Below are 15,947 nucleotides of genomic sequence, written 5' to 3'. Positions count from 1 at the left end.
TAAAGATGGTCACGCACAGGTTGTTTTCTGACTTGGATTGGCTTCTGTTATTTGACGAACTTGGATGACGCAACAGCTTAGTGTTCTAAACTTTGGAATGAACAACTTGTCAATTTGTTCCTGGTTAATGATTAATCATGGTTTGTGTAATTTATAAGCAGAAGAAAGCTATTCAGTTCCCTCTTTTTGACATGACAAGAGCCCATCCAAACACAACCACCATGAGCAGGTTAATTCTAATTGCAGGTAAGGCACAATGAAAATTAAATTGTTTTCACAAAATCTGTTTTATCCAATATTTACTAACTAAATATGTAACTTTGAAGGTCTCTGTCTTTCCTTTGGCAGTTTTGGTGAGCTCACAAGTTATATCAATAATTAATATTGAACAATCTTAGTAGCAACTGGACAAAGTCTAAATTGTTTAAAACAATTTCTGCTCTTCCATGAATAGTGTCATCCTCCAGACTGGTGTGTTATTTCACTAACTGGTCCCAATACCGACCTGGCAATGGGAAGTTTATGCCTCTAAATATTGATCCAAACCTGTGTACCCACCTGATCTATGCCTTTGCTGGTATTAACGAGGCCAATGAGTTGGTCACCATAGAATGGAATGATGATGAACTCTATAAAACCTTTAATGGACTCAAACAGAGGTCAGTCCGACGTTTCTAGCATTATCTCTCCAAGATGTGGTGCACAGTAGCAATTGAGGCAACTAAATGTATAAATTTCCACAGGAATCCGAATCTTAAAACACTGTTGGCTGTTGGAGGCTGGAACTTTGGAACACAAAAGTGAGTTATTTACCATAAAACAATTGATAAAGATCAATGTATTGTATTTATGTCTTCTTGAAAGCAGTTTCTTTTCTCAAAATTCTACCTAGATTCACAACAATGGTGTCAACACAAGCCAACCGAAATGCATTTATCCAGTCTTCTGTCAACCTACTGAGAAAATATAGTTTTGATGGACTTGATTTGGACTGGGAATACCCCGGTTCAAGGGGAAGTCCTCTGGAGGACAAGCAGAGATTCACGCTGTTATGCAAGGTCAGGTCAAATGACTGCTCAGGAGCCTCATTTATAAAACTCCTCACTAAATGTTTGCGTATGTACAAATGACAAAATTCACGTACGCCAAAAATATTCTGATTTATAAAACCAAGCCTGTCAGATATAAATCCCAAATCAACTTGGATTCGTCCACATGTGGATCGGCCTCATATCCCGCCCTATACACGCCCACACTCAACCATAAATGCTCAATGCATGTTGATACATACACTGTAAATGAGCCTGCTGATCAATGCTTCTTTACGGTGAAATCACAGCAACTACCGAGAGAAAGGAATTTTTCTGATTAGTTGACAGTTGAAGTTAATCGGTATCGGGAAGGAAAAAATGGTATTGGAACATTTTATTTGAAAATGGAATTTGCGCATTTCAAGCCCTTTTTTGTGTGTATGCATGGTTAGAAATGAGGCCCCTGGTGTTCACATGCTGTTTAACATGAATGACAAAGTGACTTTACCATGATTCCATGGTGTACAGGAACTCCTAGAGGCCTATCAGGCTGAGGGAACAGCAACTGGCCGGCCCAGATTAATGGTCTCTGCTGCTGTGGCGGCTGGCAAAGGAACTATTGATGCTGGTTATGAAATCGCAGAGATGGCAAAGTACACCAAAATGTTTCTCACATTATCCCCATTATTAGCTGTCATCACGTTTTGGTGAACATGATCTCACATGCATTTCATCAGGTACCTGGACTTTATTAACGTGATGACGTATGACTTTCATGGCACCTGGGAGAGCGTGACAGGACATCACAGCCCCTTATACAACGGATCCCATGACACCGGGGACCATGTCAACTTAAACACTGTGAGTATGGGGATTCATTTTTTAGCAGCATAACAAACGTTAAGACGTAGGCTACTTTACTCTCCTCTAATGTCAACTCTCTCTTTCTGTTTCTTTCTCAGTAAGTGCATTTCCATACACCTGTTTTTATGCACATTTTCAATTTGCATGTTTTGGAAATCCTGAAAATCTAAAAACAAAAGTTGAAACATTGCAAAAAGCTTTTAAGCTTGGCCGAGGTGGAAAAGTCCGGGCATCGATTAAAGCAAATTGGAAAACAACTTTGCAAATAAATCGCAATTCACATAAAGCATGTAACTTAAATGTCCACTGAAGCTTCCGCTCAACTGAGATGAAAAATAGCAGCAGACGAAAACATCAGATCTGTGAGGAGCGTTGAGGAGACTATAACAGTCCTCAAATTAAAAATGAATCAAACATAAATGCCATATTTCCATCTTGTCCATCTCTTTTATTTATGCCATCTCAAAGAGTGCTGCTAGAATGAATCCTAAAAAACGGAAATTAGTTAGCATTTTAGCACTTCCGGTTCCGTTGTCTCAAAGTCAGTGGTTTGTTTTGAATGGGTTTTTAGTTAGATGCCTGAAATAAGGTCTGTGATTAACACAAGCTTGAGAGATTTTAATGTTTTAATTATGATATAAAATATGTCAGTAAATATCCCACTTGTGAATTTTTAAGCTTTTACGTGTCTTAAAAAAGGTGGTTGCTAACAAGTGGCTAAATGACACTACAAAACGTCATCACGCCGACTCGTCCGCCTTTACAGCCTCGATGTGTATACTCGTGCTCATGCGACCGTAGTGTAGTTAGTTTATAGCCTAACGTTCTTTACTTTTTACTTCTAGCGATTACATTTTCGCTTCAAATAATAATAATTTACAAGATTATCTTGCTGAACAAAACGTATAAGTATCATAAACATTTGTTTGTCACAGAACTTATTTTCTGCAATAATCCAAAATCCTTTTTGTCGAGGGAGCCATGGCAATGCTAACTTCCAGGTTGGCCTACAAAAATACTTCATCCCTGCCGCACTCTATTGTCTTCTCCTGCAATGGTTTAATGGCGACCGGAGAATACGCGTTAGGAACTGATTTATCTCAATAGCCGTAGCCGTGTTTCCGTTTACATATCTTTATGCACATTTTGAAGTATGGCATTAGAAAATCTGTATGGAAATGGCAAAATTTCGATAAATCTCGTTCAATTGCGGAAAAAAAGTTTTCACGCTCGCATGAGGTGATCTTTGCCTTTGCCGGAAAAAAGTTGAAGCGCTAAATGGATTATGGAAACGCCTTTGCCGAATAAATTCTGACGTGGTGAACATGTAACTCACATGACCAATCAGCTGTTCTGGATATCCCCATAACGTGCAATTGCTTGTGTTCGTATCCAAACAGCATAAAACATGGCCAATGCTATCTGACATGAAAGAACAATTAAAACTTGCCCGATTTAATTTAATTGACTTCCGAGCAAACTATGCTGTAACCAAGTTTATGCGCCTCAAACCAGTTGATGGAAATGCGCGTAATTTGTGTTTCTTACTTTTTGCGACAAAAGTTTGCCTAAAATTCGCTTGACAATTGAATGGAAACACGGCTAATGAGCCCAACTTCTTATATTCACATAAAAATAGTAGATGGAAACACGCATTCATTTGCAATTTCTCCTGCAAAATTTGGTTAAAATTTGTGCTACATTTGGTTTGAAACTTGACTTCTGTCTGTCTCTTTTCATTCACATTTCAGGACTTTGCCATGAGATATTGGAGGGACAAGGGAACACCTGTAGAAAAGCTAAATATGGGCTTTGCTACATACGGGAGAACATTTCGACTGTCTACTCAATCCTGTGAGGTTGGAGCACCAACCAGTGGTGCCGCTGCTGCTGGTGTTTTTACAAGGGAGGCTGGCTTCTGGTCCTATTATGAGGTGAAACCTGCAACAACTCATTGAATTTAATGTTTTAATAATGTTACTGATGAAAATTAAATGGTATTTTATCATGAAGTCATCAGCTTTAATATATTAGTTTCAAATTTTGCATTTAACTCTCTTTTCAGATTTGCACTTTTCTTCAAGGGGCCAGTGTCCACCTGATTGAGGATCAGAAAGTTCCATATGCGATCAAACTAAATGAGTGGGTTGGATATGACAACAAAGAAAGTTTTGAGACGAAGGTAGTTATGTGTTTCTACAAAAATGTTGCTCATTTCTTTTGCTAGTTAACAAAACTTAAATACAATGATAAAGTGCATACATTGTTGAAGTGTTTCTATCATTATTTATTCAGGTCCGTTACCTAAAGGAGAATAGATTTGGAGGAGCTTTCGTCTGGGCTCTGGATCTGGATGACTTTAAGGGACAGTACTGCGGACAGGGGAACTACCCCCTCATCAGCTATCTCCGCTCTCTTGTAGCCCCAGGTGAATGGAAATTATATATTGCTGGTTGAAATAGTTTCTTTCATAATCCACACAGCATTCCTTTATTGACAGTTGTGAACTTGTAGACTACTGATAATTTACTATTATTTCTACAGATCTTCCTGCCCTTCCCACTACAGACACCACCCCAGATCAAGTGACTCCATCTACAAACATAGATCAACCTCACACCTCACCTCGCCCCAGACCAGTAATCACTACTTCATCCAATATCCCGGACAACTTCTGTGCTACAAAGGCTGGTGGCATTTATGCCAAACCTGATGCCCCAGGTTCCTTTTACAGTTGTGCCAACGGCATCACCTGGGTCCTAAACTGCCCAGCTAATTTGATCTTTCAAGATAGCTGCAAATGCTGTAACTGGCCTTATTTGTAGTTATCAACAGTGAGCAAAAGTAATTCTTGTTGATTTACAATTTTAAGTTAAAGGGGACCTATTATGCTTATTTTCAGGTGCATACTTCTTGTATTTGGGCTTTTCTTTTCTCATATCGGCTGTGCTGCAGTACCTCTTTTCACCCTCTGTTTGAAATGCTCTGTTTAAGCTCTATAATATATACTATAATAAAAATATACAAAGTTGACATTAAGAACTTCATCAGAGGCCTGAACTTTCATGGCTCACATCCTCTGAGACCTGATGATCTCACACATGTCGAAACAACACTGTGCCCTACGTTAAAAACACCATAAATAAGTTAACAAATATTGTCCACAGGTACTGCATTTAGCATAAAAAACATGCTCAAATCATAACATGGCAAACTCAAGCCCAACTGGCAACAACAGCTGTCAGTTCAACTCAAAGGACCCCTTTGAAAATGGCCATGCCAGTCTTCCTTCGCCAATATTTAGCATAAATTTGAAGCGTTATTTAACCGTCTTCGCGACAAGCTAGTATGACATGGTTGGTACAAATGGATTCCTTAGATTTTCTAGTCATTCCAGGTGCAAAATCTGGATCTTGGTCCTGAGCTCTGGAGTTGAGTTGAGGACGCACCTGCGCACATGAGGTATCATCCGTGTCTCTGTTATGAAGTATGCCGGTTGGGATCATATTATATTGTTTGAATGGAACATTATAACATAGATGTAACATAACAGTAACCTGGTTATCCATACACGATTTTAAAAAGCGGTGTGAGTAAATTAAATGTGGGGGTAGCAAAATAAGTGGCTGGTAGTATGACAGTGAGAGTCAGCCCCAGTCATCAAGTGTTTAGTGCTGTGTTTTTTTGTAATACGCCCATTGGAAGAAGTGACCTTTTAAAAGTAAATTGGGCATCTGAAATTAATTACAAAAGGTGAGCCTGCAGCTGGTGGCACCCTCGGCCACCGCCTAACTCCTAAGCCTACTTATGGGTGTGGATCTAGAGGCCTTAACCACATAAGATTATTTTCAAATTAGCCTGCAATGTCTGACACACCAATGAAGTAAATGGCACAGCTCATTTCAATGGGTGATTAGGCTGCCCTAACCTAACCTTGCTGTTCTACACCTCATTAGATTGTTTCCCGAGAGTACAAACTGTTTTCATTAGTCATATTCTCATGCTTTCGCTTTCAAAACAGGTACAACAGCACGTGTGTGCGTGACATGCACTTACAGGGAAGGGATTATGAATGTACAGATATCATTAACAGTTTGGGTATTTTTGGGTATTTCTTACAACGTATCTTTGAGTTTCAATCTGATCCACCACAACTAGATGGCGTAAGTGATATTATTAAACATAAAAAAAATACACCTCTGCTGACAAAGTTAGTAGGTTATTAGTTCTCTAAGAGGTCAAAAGTTATCCAAGTATATTCTGGAACCTCTTATATTACTCATATTTTGGAAGATCCATGGAGGCATTGTCGCTAAAGATCTTTTAAAGAGCTAAAATTATTATTATTATTTTTAAAATCTGGTGTTCCTAGTAACTCCAGGGGTTAGGGTTAGGGTTCTCTTCCTATATCTATTCTACCCTGCATACCTACTGTACATGGCGCTTTTACAACATGTTGATAAAATATACATAGCTATAAATGACACTAAAATGAGAATTAAATTAGAAAATTAAATTTGCACTTGGTATTTATTTGAACTTTCTAAAATTCTAAAACCATTAATCATGATAATTTGTTTGCAAAATTAAAACAAGAGATGTAAACAAGTCGTAAAACAGTAAGTAAAAGTGACAATACTGATGAGCTCAAGAGCTCAAAAGTCTTAAGGCCTGCGGGATGAATCTATCCCTGAGCCTGTTGGGACCAGATACTGCGGGACCAGATACCATGGTACTGTCTGACGGACGGCAGTAGGCAGAATCGTTTGTGGCTGGAGTGGTTGGGGTCCCTGATAATCCAGGTGGCCTTCACGTACTGCAAAAAGATTATTAAGAGTGCCAATAGATATTCATCAGATATGTGGGTTTACTTATAAATATATTTTCTTGCCACTTTCTCTCCCTTCACTTTTTTAGCAACTTCTTCAAATGTAGACCAATTCTCAAATTCATTGTCATAATGATACAGGCTGACCATCTTCCATCAAGTAATAACATTTAAAAAAAACAAAAAACTATCACATTTAATAAATGTCTGAATAAATCTGGGTTATATGTAATTCTTTCTTTTCTTTACTTCTATAGGCTACATGTATTTTCTTTCTTTTTATATGAATGTTGTCTGCTGATTTGGTGAACTCTTGTTCCTTTTGTGTGTTTCTTATTGCCATTTGTATGTTTTCTTGTTGACCAAGTCAGAACTTCACATGTATGCTAATGTCTACTACTGGGTCCATACAATCTAAAGTTAGTCATTGGTTAAAAAAAAAAAGGCGCACCGCTGGCCACAGCTAGCCACCAATGACGTAAATGCCACAGCTCATTCCAATGGGTTAATAGGCTGCATCTTTACTGTTCTACCCTCATTAGAATGTTTCCTGAGAGTACAAACTGTTTTCATTAGTCATGTTCTCATGAATTTGCTTTCGAAACAGGTACAACAGCACGTGTGTGCGTGGTATGCACTTACAGGGCAGGGATTGTGATGGTACCGATATCATGTGAAACTAGAAAACCTAAGGAATCCATTGATACCAAACAAGATACATTTTCGCGAGGAAAAACTGGTATGGCCATATTCAAAGTGGTCCCTTGACCTCTGACCTAAAGATAAATGACTGAAAATAGGTTCTATGGGTACCCACGAGTCTCACTTTTAGAGCCATGCACACTTTATGATAATTACACACAGTTTTGGGCAAAAATCATGCAGTATAAATGTGTTATTTTCACCTATTCTAAAATGGTGTGTTTGAATATTTCTGCATACTGGGGTCCCTAAACAGTCTTGAATTACATAAATTGGGTATCACTGTAAAGCTGAGACTCTTGTGGATCTAATGAGTTCAATTGTTTTCATGTGTGATGATGTTAGTTCCAATAGTAGCCATTTCATATAGTGAGACCTATTTTCGGGAATTTGAAATAGATTTGGAAATAGATTCACAATAAGGGGGTTTCTGAGCAGTTTCCAGAACAGAAGTGCCATTCAATTGCCAAAAAATGCAATTCTTGCTGAAATCTCCTCATTGTTTTTATACCAAATCCCAGCATGGCTTTTTCTTTGGTGTTCCTCAAGGTCTTGATGTCTTAATGTAGTATTTTGGAGAAATTATTGATAATTTTTATCAATTCTCTATTGGTATTATTATACTATTGAAGCTATGCTACCAAACCAGTATTCACAAAACGTTAACACTGAAACTAGGTTGACTATTTGGCCTGGGCTATACTATGCTATTAATTACACCTGTGCACTTCCTGCTCCGACATGTCAAAATGCCTGCCACAAAAAAGACCTGTTGTTTCTTCATGAAGCAGATTAAATGACGTAATAATATTGGGTTACAGCTGTTATGTGACTTTTCCTAATTTGTTTTGCTAATCTTGACGCTTCCCTCTCTAATAAAATTGATAACACTTTGGGTATTTCTTTAGATTTCTTATAACTTATCCTTGTGAGTTGCAATCTGATCCACCACAACTAGATGGCGTAATGATATTATTAAACATAAAAAACCTCCTCTGCTGACAAAGTTAGTAGGTTATTAAACATTATCCAAGTATATTCTGGAACCTCTTATATTGCTCATATTTTGGAAGATACATGGAGGCATTGTCGCTAAAGATCTTTTAAAGAGCTAAAATTATTATTATATATATTTTTTTTTTAATCTGGTGTTCCTAATAACTCCAGGGGTTAGGGTTAGGGTTCTCTTCCTATATCTATTCTACCCTGCATACCTACTGTACATGGCACTTTTACAACTTGTTGACAAAATACACATAGCTATAAATGACACTAAAATGAGAATTAAATTAGAAAGTTAAACTTGGTATTTATTTGAACTATTTATTTGAACTCAAAAAGATTCTTAAGAGTGCCAATAGATATTCATCAGATATGTGGGTTTACTTATAAATATATTTTCTTGCCACTTTCTCTCCCATCATTTTTTTAGCAACTTCTTCAAATGTAGACCAATTTTCAAATTCATTCTCATAATGATACATGCTGACCATCTTCCACCAAGTAATAACATTAAAAAAAAAAAAAAAACTGTCATCACATTTAATTCATGTCTGAATAAATCTTGATTATATGTAATTCTTTGTTTTCTTTACTTCTATAAGCTACATGTACTTTCTTTCTTTTTATATGATTATTGTCTGCTGATTTGGTGAATTCTTGTTCCTTTTGTGTGTTTCTTATTGCCATTTGTATTTTTTCTTGTTGACCAAGATGGAGCTTGCAGGCTCCTCCTGTTTGCATGTCGAAGTGTCCTTGGGCAAGATACTGAACCCCAAATTGCTCCCGAAGGCTGTGCCATTGGGGTGTGAATGAGCATTTAGATTAGATCCTGATGGGAAGGTTGGCACCTTGTATGGCAGCCTCTGTCATCAGTGTATGAGTGTGTGTGTGTGTGTGTGTGTGTGTGTGTGTGTGTGTGTGTGTGTGTGTGTGTGAATGGGTGAATGCTGACATGTAGTGTAAAGCGGTTTGAGTGGTCAAGAGACTAGAATGGTGCGATATAAATGCAGTCCATTTATTTAACCTAACCAAGTAGTTTTGTTTGAAATCACAACGTTAACCAAATGTTGAAGTCTATAGACTACCCTGCACGTTGAAAAATAACGCTAAAGTGGTACTCAGTCTGTCAAAAAGTGACGCCCTCACTGTGCCTTTGAGCTCTGCAGGGAGTTCTCTAGTTTGTTGCTCTGATAAACATTGTCAGCTGTGAGACCTTATATAGACAGGTGTGAGCCTTTCCTTATCATGTTCAATCAGTTAAAAAGTACTATAGGTGGACAACAATCAAGGTGTAGAAACAGCTCAGAGACGATGAGAAGAAATGGGTGTCATAGGGTCTGAATACTTGTGTGATTGTGATATCTTAGTTTTTCTTTTTAATACATTTGTTTTAACATTATGGGTATTCAGTTTAGATTGGTGAGGCGGAAAGGAATTAAAACGATATTAGTGAAAGTCTTTACCATAACAAAATGGGTCTGAATACTTTCTGAATTCACTGTATATGTAGCGCATACGAGGTTGAAATTCTTGTTTTGTTAAGCAATCATTGCCGAGTACGGAGCTCAGGAGTGGCCATGGAGAGAAGAAATATCCAGGCCACAATTTAGTAATTCATGCGCACAAGATATCATTTGTTTTCTCAATTTAATTAAAACGTTCCCACTTTTGATTAATTTGTGGGCACACATTAAATAATGTTGGCCATTTTTGATGTCCTTGATGGCGGGGGTGTGGCTACATACAAAAATGGCTTCTTAATTAGAGAAGGGAATGTCATAAATTACACTTCATCAAATGAATAGTGTTTGTACTAATGCTCACCTAATGAGCTGAATGTCCTAAATTAAGACTCCTGAGAACAACATGTTTGTCTGTATCACCTCACCCATAGGTGTGCTTATAATAGCAGCTGGAGAGGGATAAAAGGTAGCAAAAAATTAAAATAAACGCACAATGGGGCTCATGCAGTAACATTCTCTTAAATTTCTCTCATCCATCGATCCATTCATTATCTGTAACCGCTTATCCTATTCAGGGTCGCAGGGGGGTGGGGCAGCTGACATTGGGCGAAGGCGGGGTACACCCTGGACAGGCCGCCAGACTATCACAGGGCTGACACATAGAGACAGACAACCATTCACGCTCACATTCACACCTACGGGCAATTTAGAGTCAACAATTAACCTGCATGTCTTTGGACTGTGGGAGGAAACTGGAGAACTCTCAGAAAACCCACGCTAACACGGGGAAAACATACAAACTCCACACATACAGACGTAGGCAAAATTGTTGGTACTCTTCCGTTAAAGAAAGAAAAACCCACAAAGGTCACTGAAATAACTTGAAACTGAGAAAAGTAATAATAAATAAAAATTTATTGAAAATTAACTAATGAAAATGAGACATTGCTTTTGAATTTTGGTTCAACAGAATCATTTCAAAAAACAAACTAATGAAACTGGCCTGGAAAAAAATGATGGTACTCTTAACTTAATATTTAGTTGCACAACCTTTTGAGGCAATCACTGCAAACAAGTGATTTCTGTAACTCTCAATGAGACTTCTGCACCTGTCGACAGGTATTTTGGCCCACTCCTCGTGAGCAAACTGCTCCAGCTGTCTCAGGTTTGAAGGGTGCCTTCTCCAGACTGCATGTTTCAGCTCCTTCCACAGATGTTCAATAGGATTTAGATCAGGGCTCATAGAAGGCCACTTCATAACAGTCCAATGTTTAGTTCTTAGCCATTCTTGGGTGTTTTTAGCTGTGTTTTGGGTCATTATCCTGTTGGAGGACCCATGACCTGCAACTGAGACCAAGCTTTCTGACACTGGGCAGCACATTTCGCTCCAGAATGCCTTGATAGTCTTCAGATTTCATTGTACCCGGCACGGATTCAAGACACCCTGTGCCAGATGCAGCAAAGCAGCCCCATAACATAACCGAGCCTCCTCCATGTTTCATATTAGGTACAGTGTTCTTTTCTTTGGATGCTTCATTTTTGCGTCTGTGAACATAGAGCTGATGTGACTTGCCAAAAAGCTCCAGTTTTGTCTCATCTGTCCAAAGGACATTCTCCCAGAAGCTTTGTGGCTTGTCAATATGCATTTTGGAAATTTCCAGTCTCGCTTTTTTATGATTTGGTGTCCTCCTGGGTCGTCTTCCATTAAGTCCACTTTGGCTCAAACAGTGACGGATGGTGCGATCGGACACTGATGTACCTTGACCTTGGAGTTCACCTCTAATCTCTTTGGAAGTTGTTCTGGGCTCTTTGGTTACCATTCGTATTATCCGTCTCTTCGATTTGTCATCAATTTTCCTCTTGCGGCCACGTCCAGGGAGGTTGGCTACAGTCCCGTGGACCTTAAACTTCTGAATAAGGAGGGGGCGACGTTCCCTCACATGAGCTGACAGAACAACAGTCTAAAGCTATATAAGTAGAGTCTAAGGACACAACTAACAGCCTGGCTTCTGGAGGTGAAAGACGACGCGGAATATCTTTATTTAACACGAGCCAGCGTCAATGACAAAATCAGTTTGATTGTATTTTTTTCTATTAGAATAAACTAACTGGCCGTGAGAGACAAAGCGCTGCGCAGCATGCGTGTTTTGTCAGACAATTGTCCTGTTTCAATTTATTCCTTATTCCAAAAGATGAAGAAAGGCTCATTGATGAAATTGAAATGATATAAATATATATCAATGATGTTATCTGATACGATACCTCCTCATTTCACTACAAATACCCATCTTTTAAGTGGTTACGTCTCTAGTCTTGACTGCACAGCTGATAGGTACGTGGTTTGTGTACATGGCGTAACATAAGTGCATATTTGACGGTGTGTAGAGAGAGCGTCTGATGTTATTAGACTATAACTAAATAAAAAGACAAATCTATCTTCTTATCTTGTTTACTTAAAGACGTATTTGCAAATCGCCCTGTATTTTTGTGGATGTGACTTTACACAACACAAATACAAAAATACGTTTGTGGGTAGTGAAATATTTGCAGATCATAGTATATATTTGTGAATTGTCTTCTGTGGATTAGAACTATTATCTACAGGTCTGCTGGGGTACCAATTGGACGAAATTCTGTAAACAAACAGGAGGAAAGTTACAAATGTCATGTGGCCCATAAATCCACAGGAAACGATCTGCAAATGCGCAAATATCATTCCACGTGTAGAAATAGATGCACAAATGCGTATATATCACTTTACATGTAAACCTTAAAATACGTATTTACAGACTAAGTTATGCATATTTGCAAATCGCCCTTTATTTTTGTGGATGTGACTTTACACAACACAAATACAAAAATACATGTTTGTGGATAGGGAAATATTTGGAAATCATGGTACACATTTGTGGAATGTCTTCTGTGGATTACAACTAATAAAGTCCAAAAAAGACTTCCATATTCCTCAAGGTCTTGGTGTGTTAATGTGATATTTTGGACGGATTGTTGATCATTTTTATCGAGTGGTAAAAAATGGTCCTATCTCATTTCCTCTCACTTACTTATCACAAATAGAACATCTTTTCTGTTCAAACAAAAAATGTATTATGGTTCATCCTTGCAGCTTTGCCATTTAATTTAGGTCATATCTATTCTTAATTCTCATGGAACGCACTGTTGTGTTATGTAATAATGCGTCTATATAATTATAGATAACAATAATAACGAGAGCTGCACGCAGCTATGAAAGGGCCCTCGCCCCTGCTCACGGGTCGGGGTTGCTGGCGGGACGCCGACCGACGCGGCCGGGCACCGCGAAACCGAAACTCTGACGAGCGCCACGACGCCTGCCGCAAGGCTCTACGACAAGCGGTTCACGAGTTATGAAGGGGGGCGTGGCTAATGTGTAGGGGGCGGGCATAACATTCACCAATGAAACAGGAACTCTCTGCTGAGTTATATGACACTTCCCACAAGACTCTACGACAAACGGATCATGAGTTATGAAAGGGGGCGGGGCTAATGTGTAGGGGGCGGGGCTACCCTTAACAAATAAAACAGGAACTCTCTGCTGAGTGATATGACACCTCCCGCAAGACTCTACGACAAACGGTTCATGAGATATGAAAGGGGGCGGGGCTAATGTGTAGGGGGCGGGCATAACATTCACCAATGAAACAGGCACTCTCTGCTGAGTGATATGACACTTCCCACAAGACTCTACTACAAACGGATCATGAGTTATGAAAGGGGGTGGGGCTAATGTGTAGGGGGCGGGCATAACATTTACCAATGAAACAGGCACTCTCTGCTGAGTGATATGACACCTCCCGCAAGACTCTACGACAAACGGTTCATGAGTTATGAAAGGGGGCGGGGCTAATGTGTAGGGGGCGGGGCTACCCTTAACAAATAAAACAGGAACTCTCTGCTGAGTGATATGACACATCCCACAAGACTCTACTATAAACGGTTCATGAGATATGAAAGGGGGCGGGGCTAACGTCTTAGGGCGGGGCTATGAGTATAATTTTTCATATACTTGTCCTCAAGACTGTACCACCATCATACCTGAGAAATCTGGGGCAGATCGGACTATGTACAGTTGAGTTACAATAACTCCCTGTTTCATGGCGAATGGCTCAAAATGGCCGCCACGCCACGGTCCGCTCGTTAAGTGAACGCTCATCATTTTAATAACTTTTCATCCTCGAGGTCTTGAGATGGTCCTAACCAAATTTCAAATCGATATGATCAAATCTGTAGGAGGAGTTCGTTAAAGTACGCGGCCAATAAAACGCAAAAATTACATAAAAATCCAATATGGCCGACTTCTGGGTGGGCGGAGCTCATTGAGTATGAGTATATTTTTTCATATACATGTCATCAGTACTGGAGCAACATCATACCTGAGAGATTTGGGGCAGATCGGACTATGTACAGTTGAGTTATAATAACTGGCGAATGGCTCAAAATGGCCGCCACGCCACGGTCCGCTCGTTAAGTGAACACTCACCATTTTAATAACTTTTCATCCTCAAGGTCTTAAGATGGTCCTGACCAAATTTCAAATCGATATGATCAAATCTGTAGGAGGAGTTCGTTAAAGTACGCGGCCAATAAAACGCAAAAATGACATAAAAATCCAATATGGCCGACTTCTGGGTGGGCGGAGCTAATGAAACCCAATTTGGAATATGTTTCAAATGATGAGTGGGATATGCATACCAAATTTCATGAGTATCGGATGAACTTTGACAAAGTTACGATTTCAACGCGCTAGGGGGCGCTATGGAGCCAGCTGGCGACGAAACACTACAGAACATTGCAATTTTCGCCACTCCCGACGCATGTTCCAATTTTCGTGAGTTTTTGGGGATGGGAAAGGCCTCAAAAACGCGATCTCGCAGCAGAAAAATAATAATAATCTGCAGAAAAACAATAGGTTCCTTGCACTTCGTGCCAGGACACCGTTGGGTCCTGGCACTTTCGTGCTCGGGCCCTAATTATATACTACAAAAGTTGTTTAGCCAGACTGACTTATTAGGGCAGAGAGAGTATCATGGTGTTAACGCCTGAAAAAAAGAAAACAACAAGAGAGGAAAACACACTCGACCAGGTCTATACCAGCATTGCAGTTGCCTATAAAGCCACTCCACTCCCACATCTTGGACTGTCAGACCATCTGTCCCTGTCTTTGACTCCAGCATACAAACCTCTGATCTGCAGACAGAAACCATCTATTAAAACAGTTCAGGTGTGGACTGAGGAAGCCACTTCAGCTCTACAGGACTGTTTTGATGCCACAGACTGGTATGTATTTGCTGAGGGGACAGATCTGGAGGGACACACAACAGCTGTCCTCTCCTACATAAACCTTTGTTCTGAGGGTGTGGCTGGGTCAAAGAGCACCAAAGTGTTTCCAAATCAGAAACCGTGGCTCAACGGCGAGGTGCGGACCCTGCTCAGAGCACGGGACTCTGCCTTTAAATCTGGGACCTCGCAGGAATACAAAGAGGCGCAGACGAGACTGAGGAGGGGGATCAGGGAGGCCAAGCGCAGATACAAACAGCACATAAAGGAGCACTTTAACAACAACGAATACAAGTGCATGTGGCAATGGATAAAAGCCATCACTGGCTACAAAGACAACTGCACAGCCCTAAGTCCCACAGACAACACTCTTCCTGATACCCTGAATCAGTTCTTCGCTTGATTTGACCGGAAAAACAAAGAGACCAACATCCAGCCTGCACTACCAGAGAAGGACCACCCGATAAAGCTCAGCCACTACCAGGTCAGATCCGTCCTGCGCGGAGTCAACATCAAGAAAGCGGCAGGATCGGATGGGGTCTCCGGACGAATCCTTAAGGCCTGTGCAGACCAGCTAGCAGGGGTATTTACCAACATCTTCAACCTCTCGCTTGAACAGTCTGTTGTTCCCACATGCCTTAAGGCAACCACCATCGTCCCTGTACCCAAGAAAACCACAGTGAACTGCCTGAATGACTATCGGCCAGTTGCTCTAACCCCCATCATCACAAAATGTTTTGAGAG

At 39.9% G+C, this 15,947-nt stretch overlaps 1 protein-coding gene across 1 annotated transcript; it reads left to right on the top strand.

Annotated features, from left to right (window-relative positions):
* Nucleotides 1-112: 112 nt before the first annotated feature.
* On the top strand, nucleotides 113-4,942 carry LOC141772538 (chitotriosidase-1-like). The gene is made up of 11 exons (XM_074643617.1): nucleotides 113-246; nucleotides 327-353; nucleotides 455-659; nucleotides 744-800; nucleotides 893-1,058; nucleotides 1,560-1,684; nucleotides 1,769-1,892; nucleotides 3,647-3,829; nucleotides 3,961-4,077; nucleotides 4,191-4,323; nucleotides 4,440-4,942. Exons 1-11 carry the CDS (start codon nucleotides 138-140, stop codon nucleotides 4,718-4,720), a joined length of 1,527 nt encoding a protein of 508 aa, XP_074499718.1. The 5' UTR covers nucleotides 113-137; the 3' UTR covers nucleotides 4,721-4,942.
* Nucleotides 4,943-15,947: the final 11,005 nt, after the last annotated feature.

Source organism: Sebastes fasciatus, chromosome 8 (genome assembly GCF_043250625.1).
Source record: "Sebastes fasciatus isolate fSebFas1 chromosome 8, fSebFas1.pri, whole genome shotgun sequence".
Taxonomy (NCBI): domain Eukaryota; kingdom Metazoa; phylum Chordata; class Actinopteri; order Perciformes; family Sebastidae; genus Sebastes; species Sebastes fasciatus.
The sequence above is the reverse complement of the archived record's forward strand: the minus strand, read 5'-3'. Positions and strand labels throughout refer to the sequence as shown.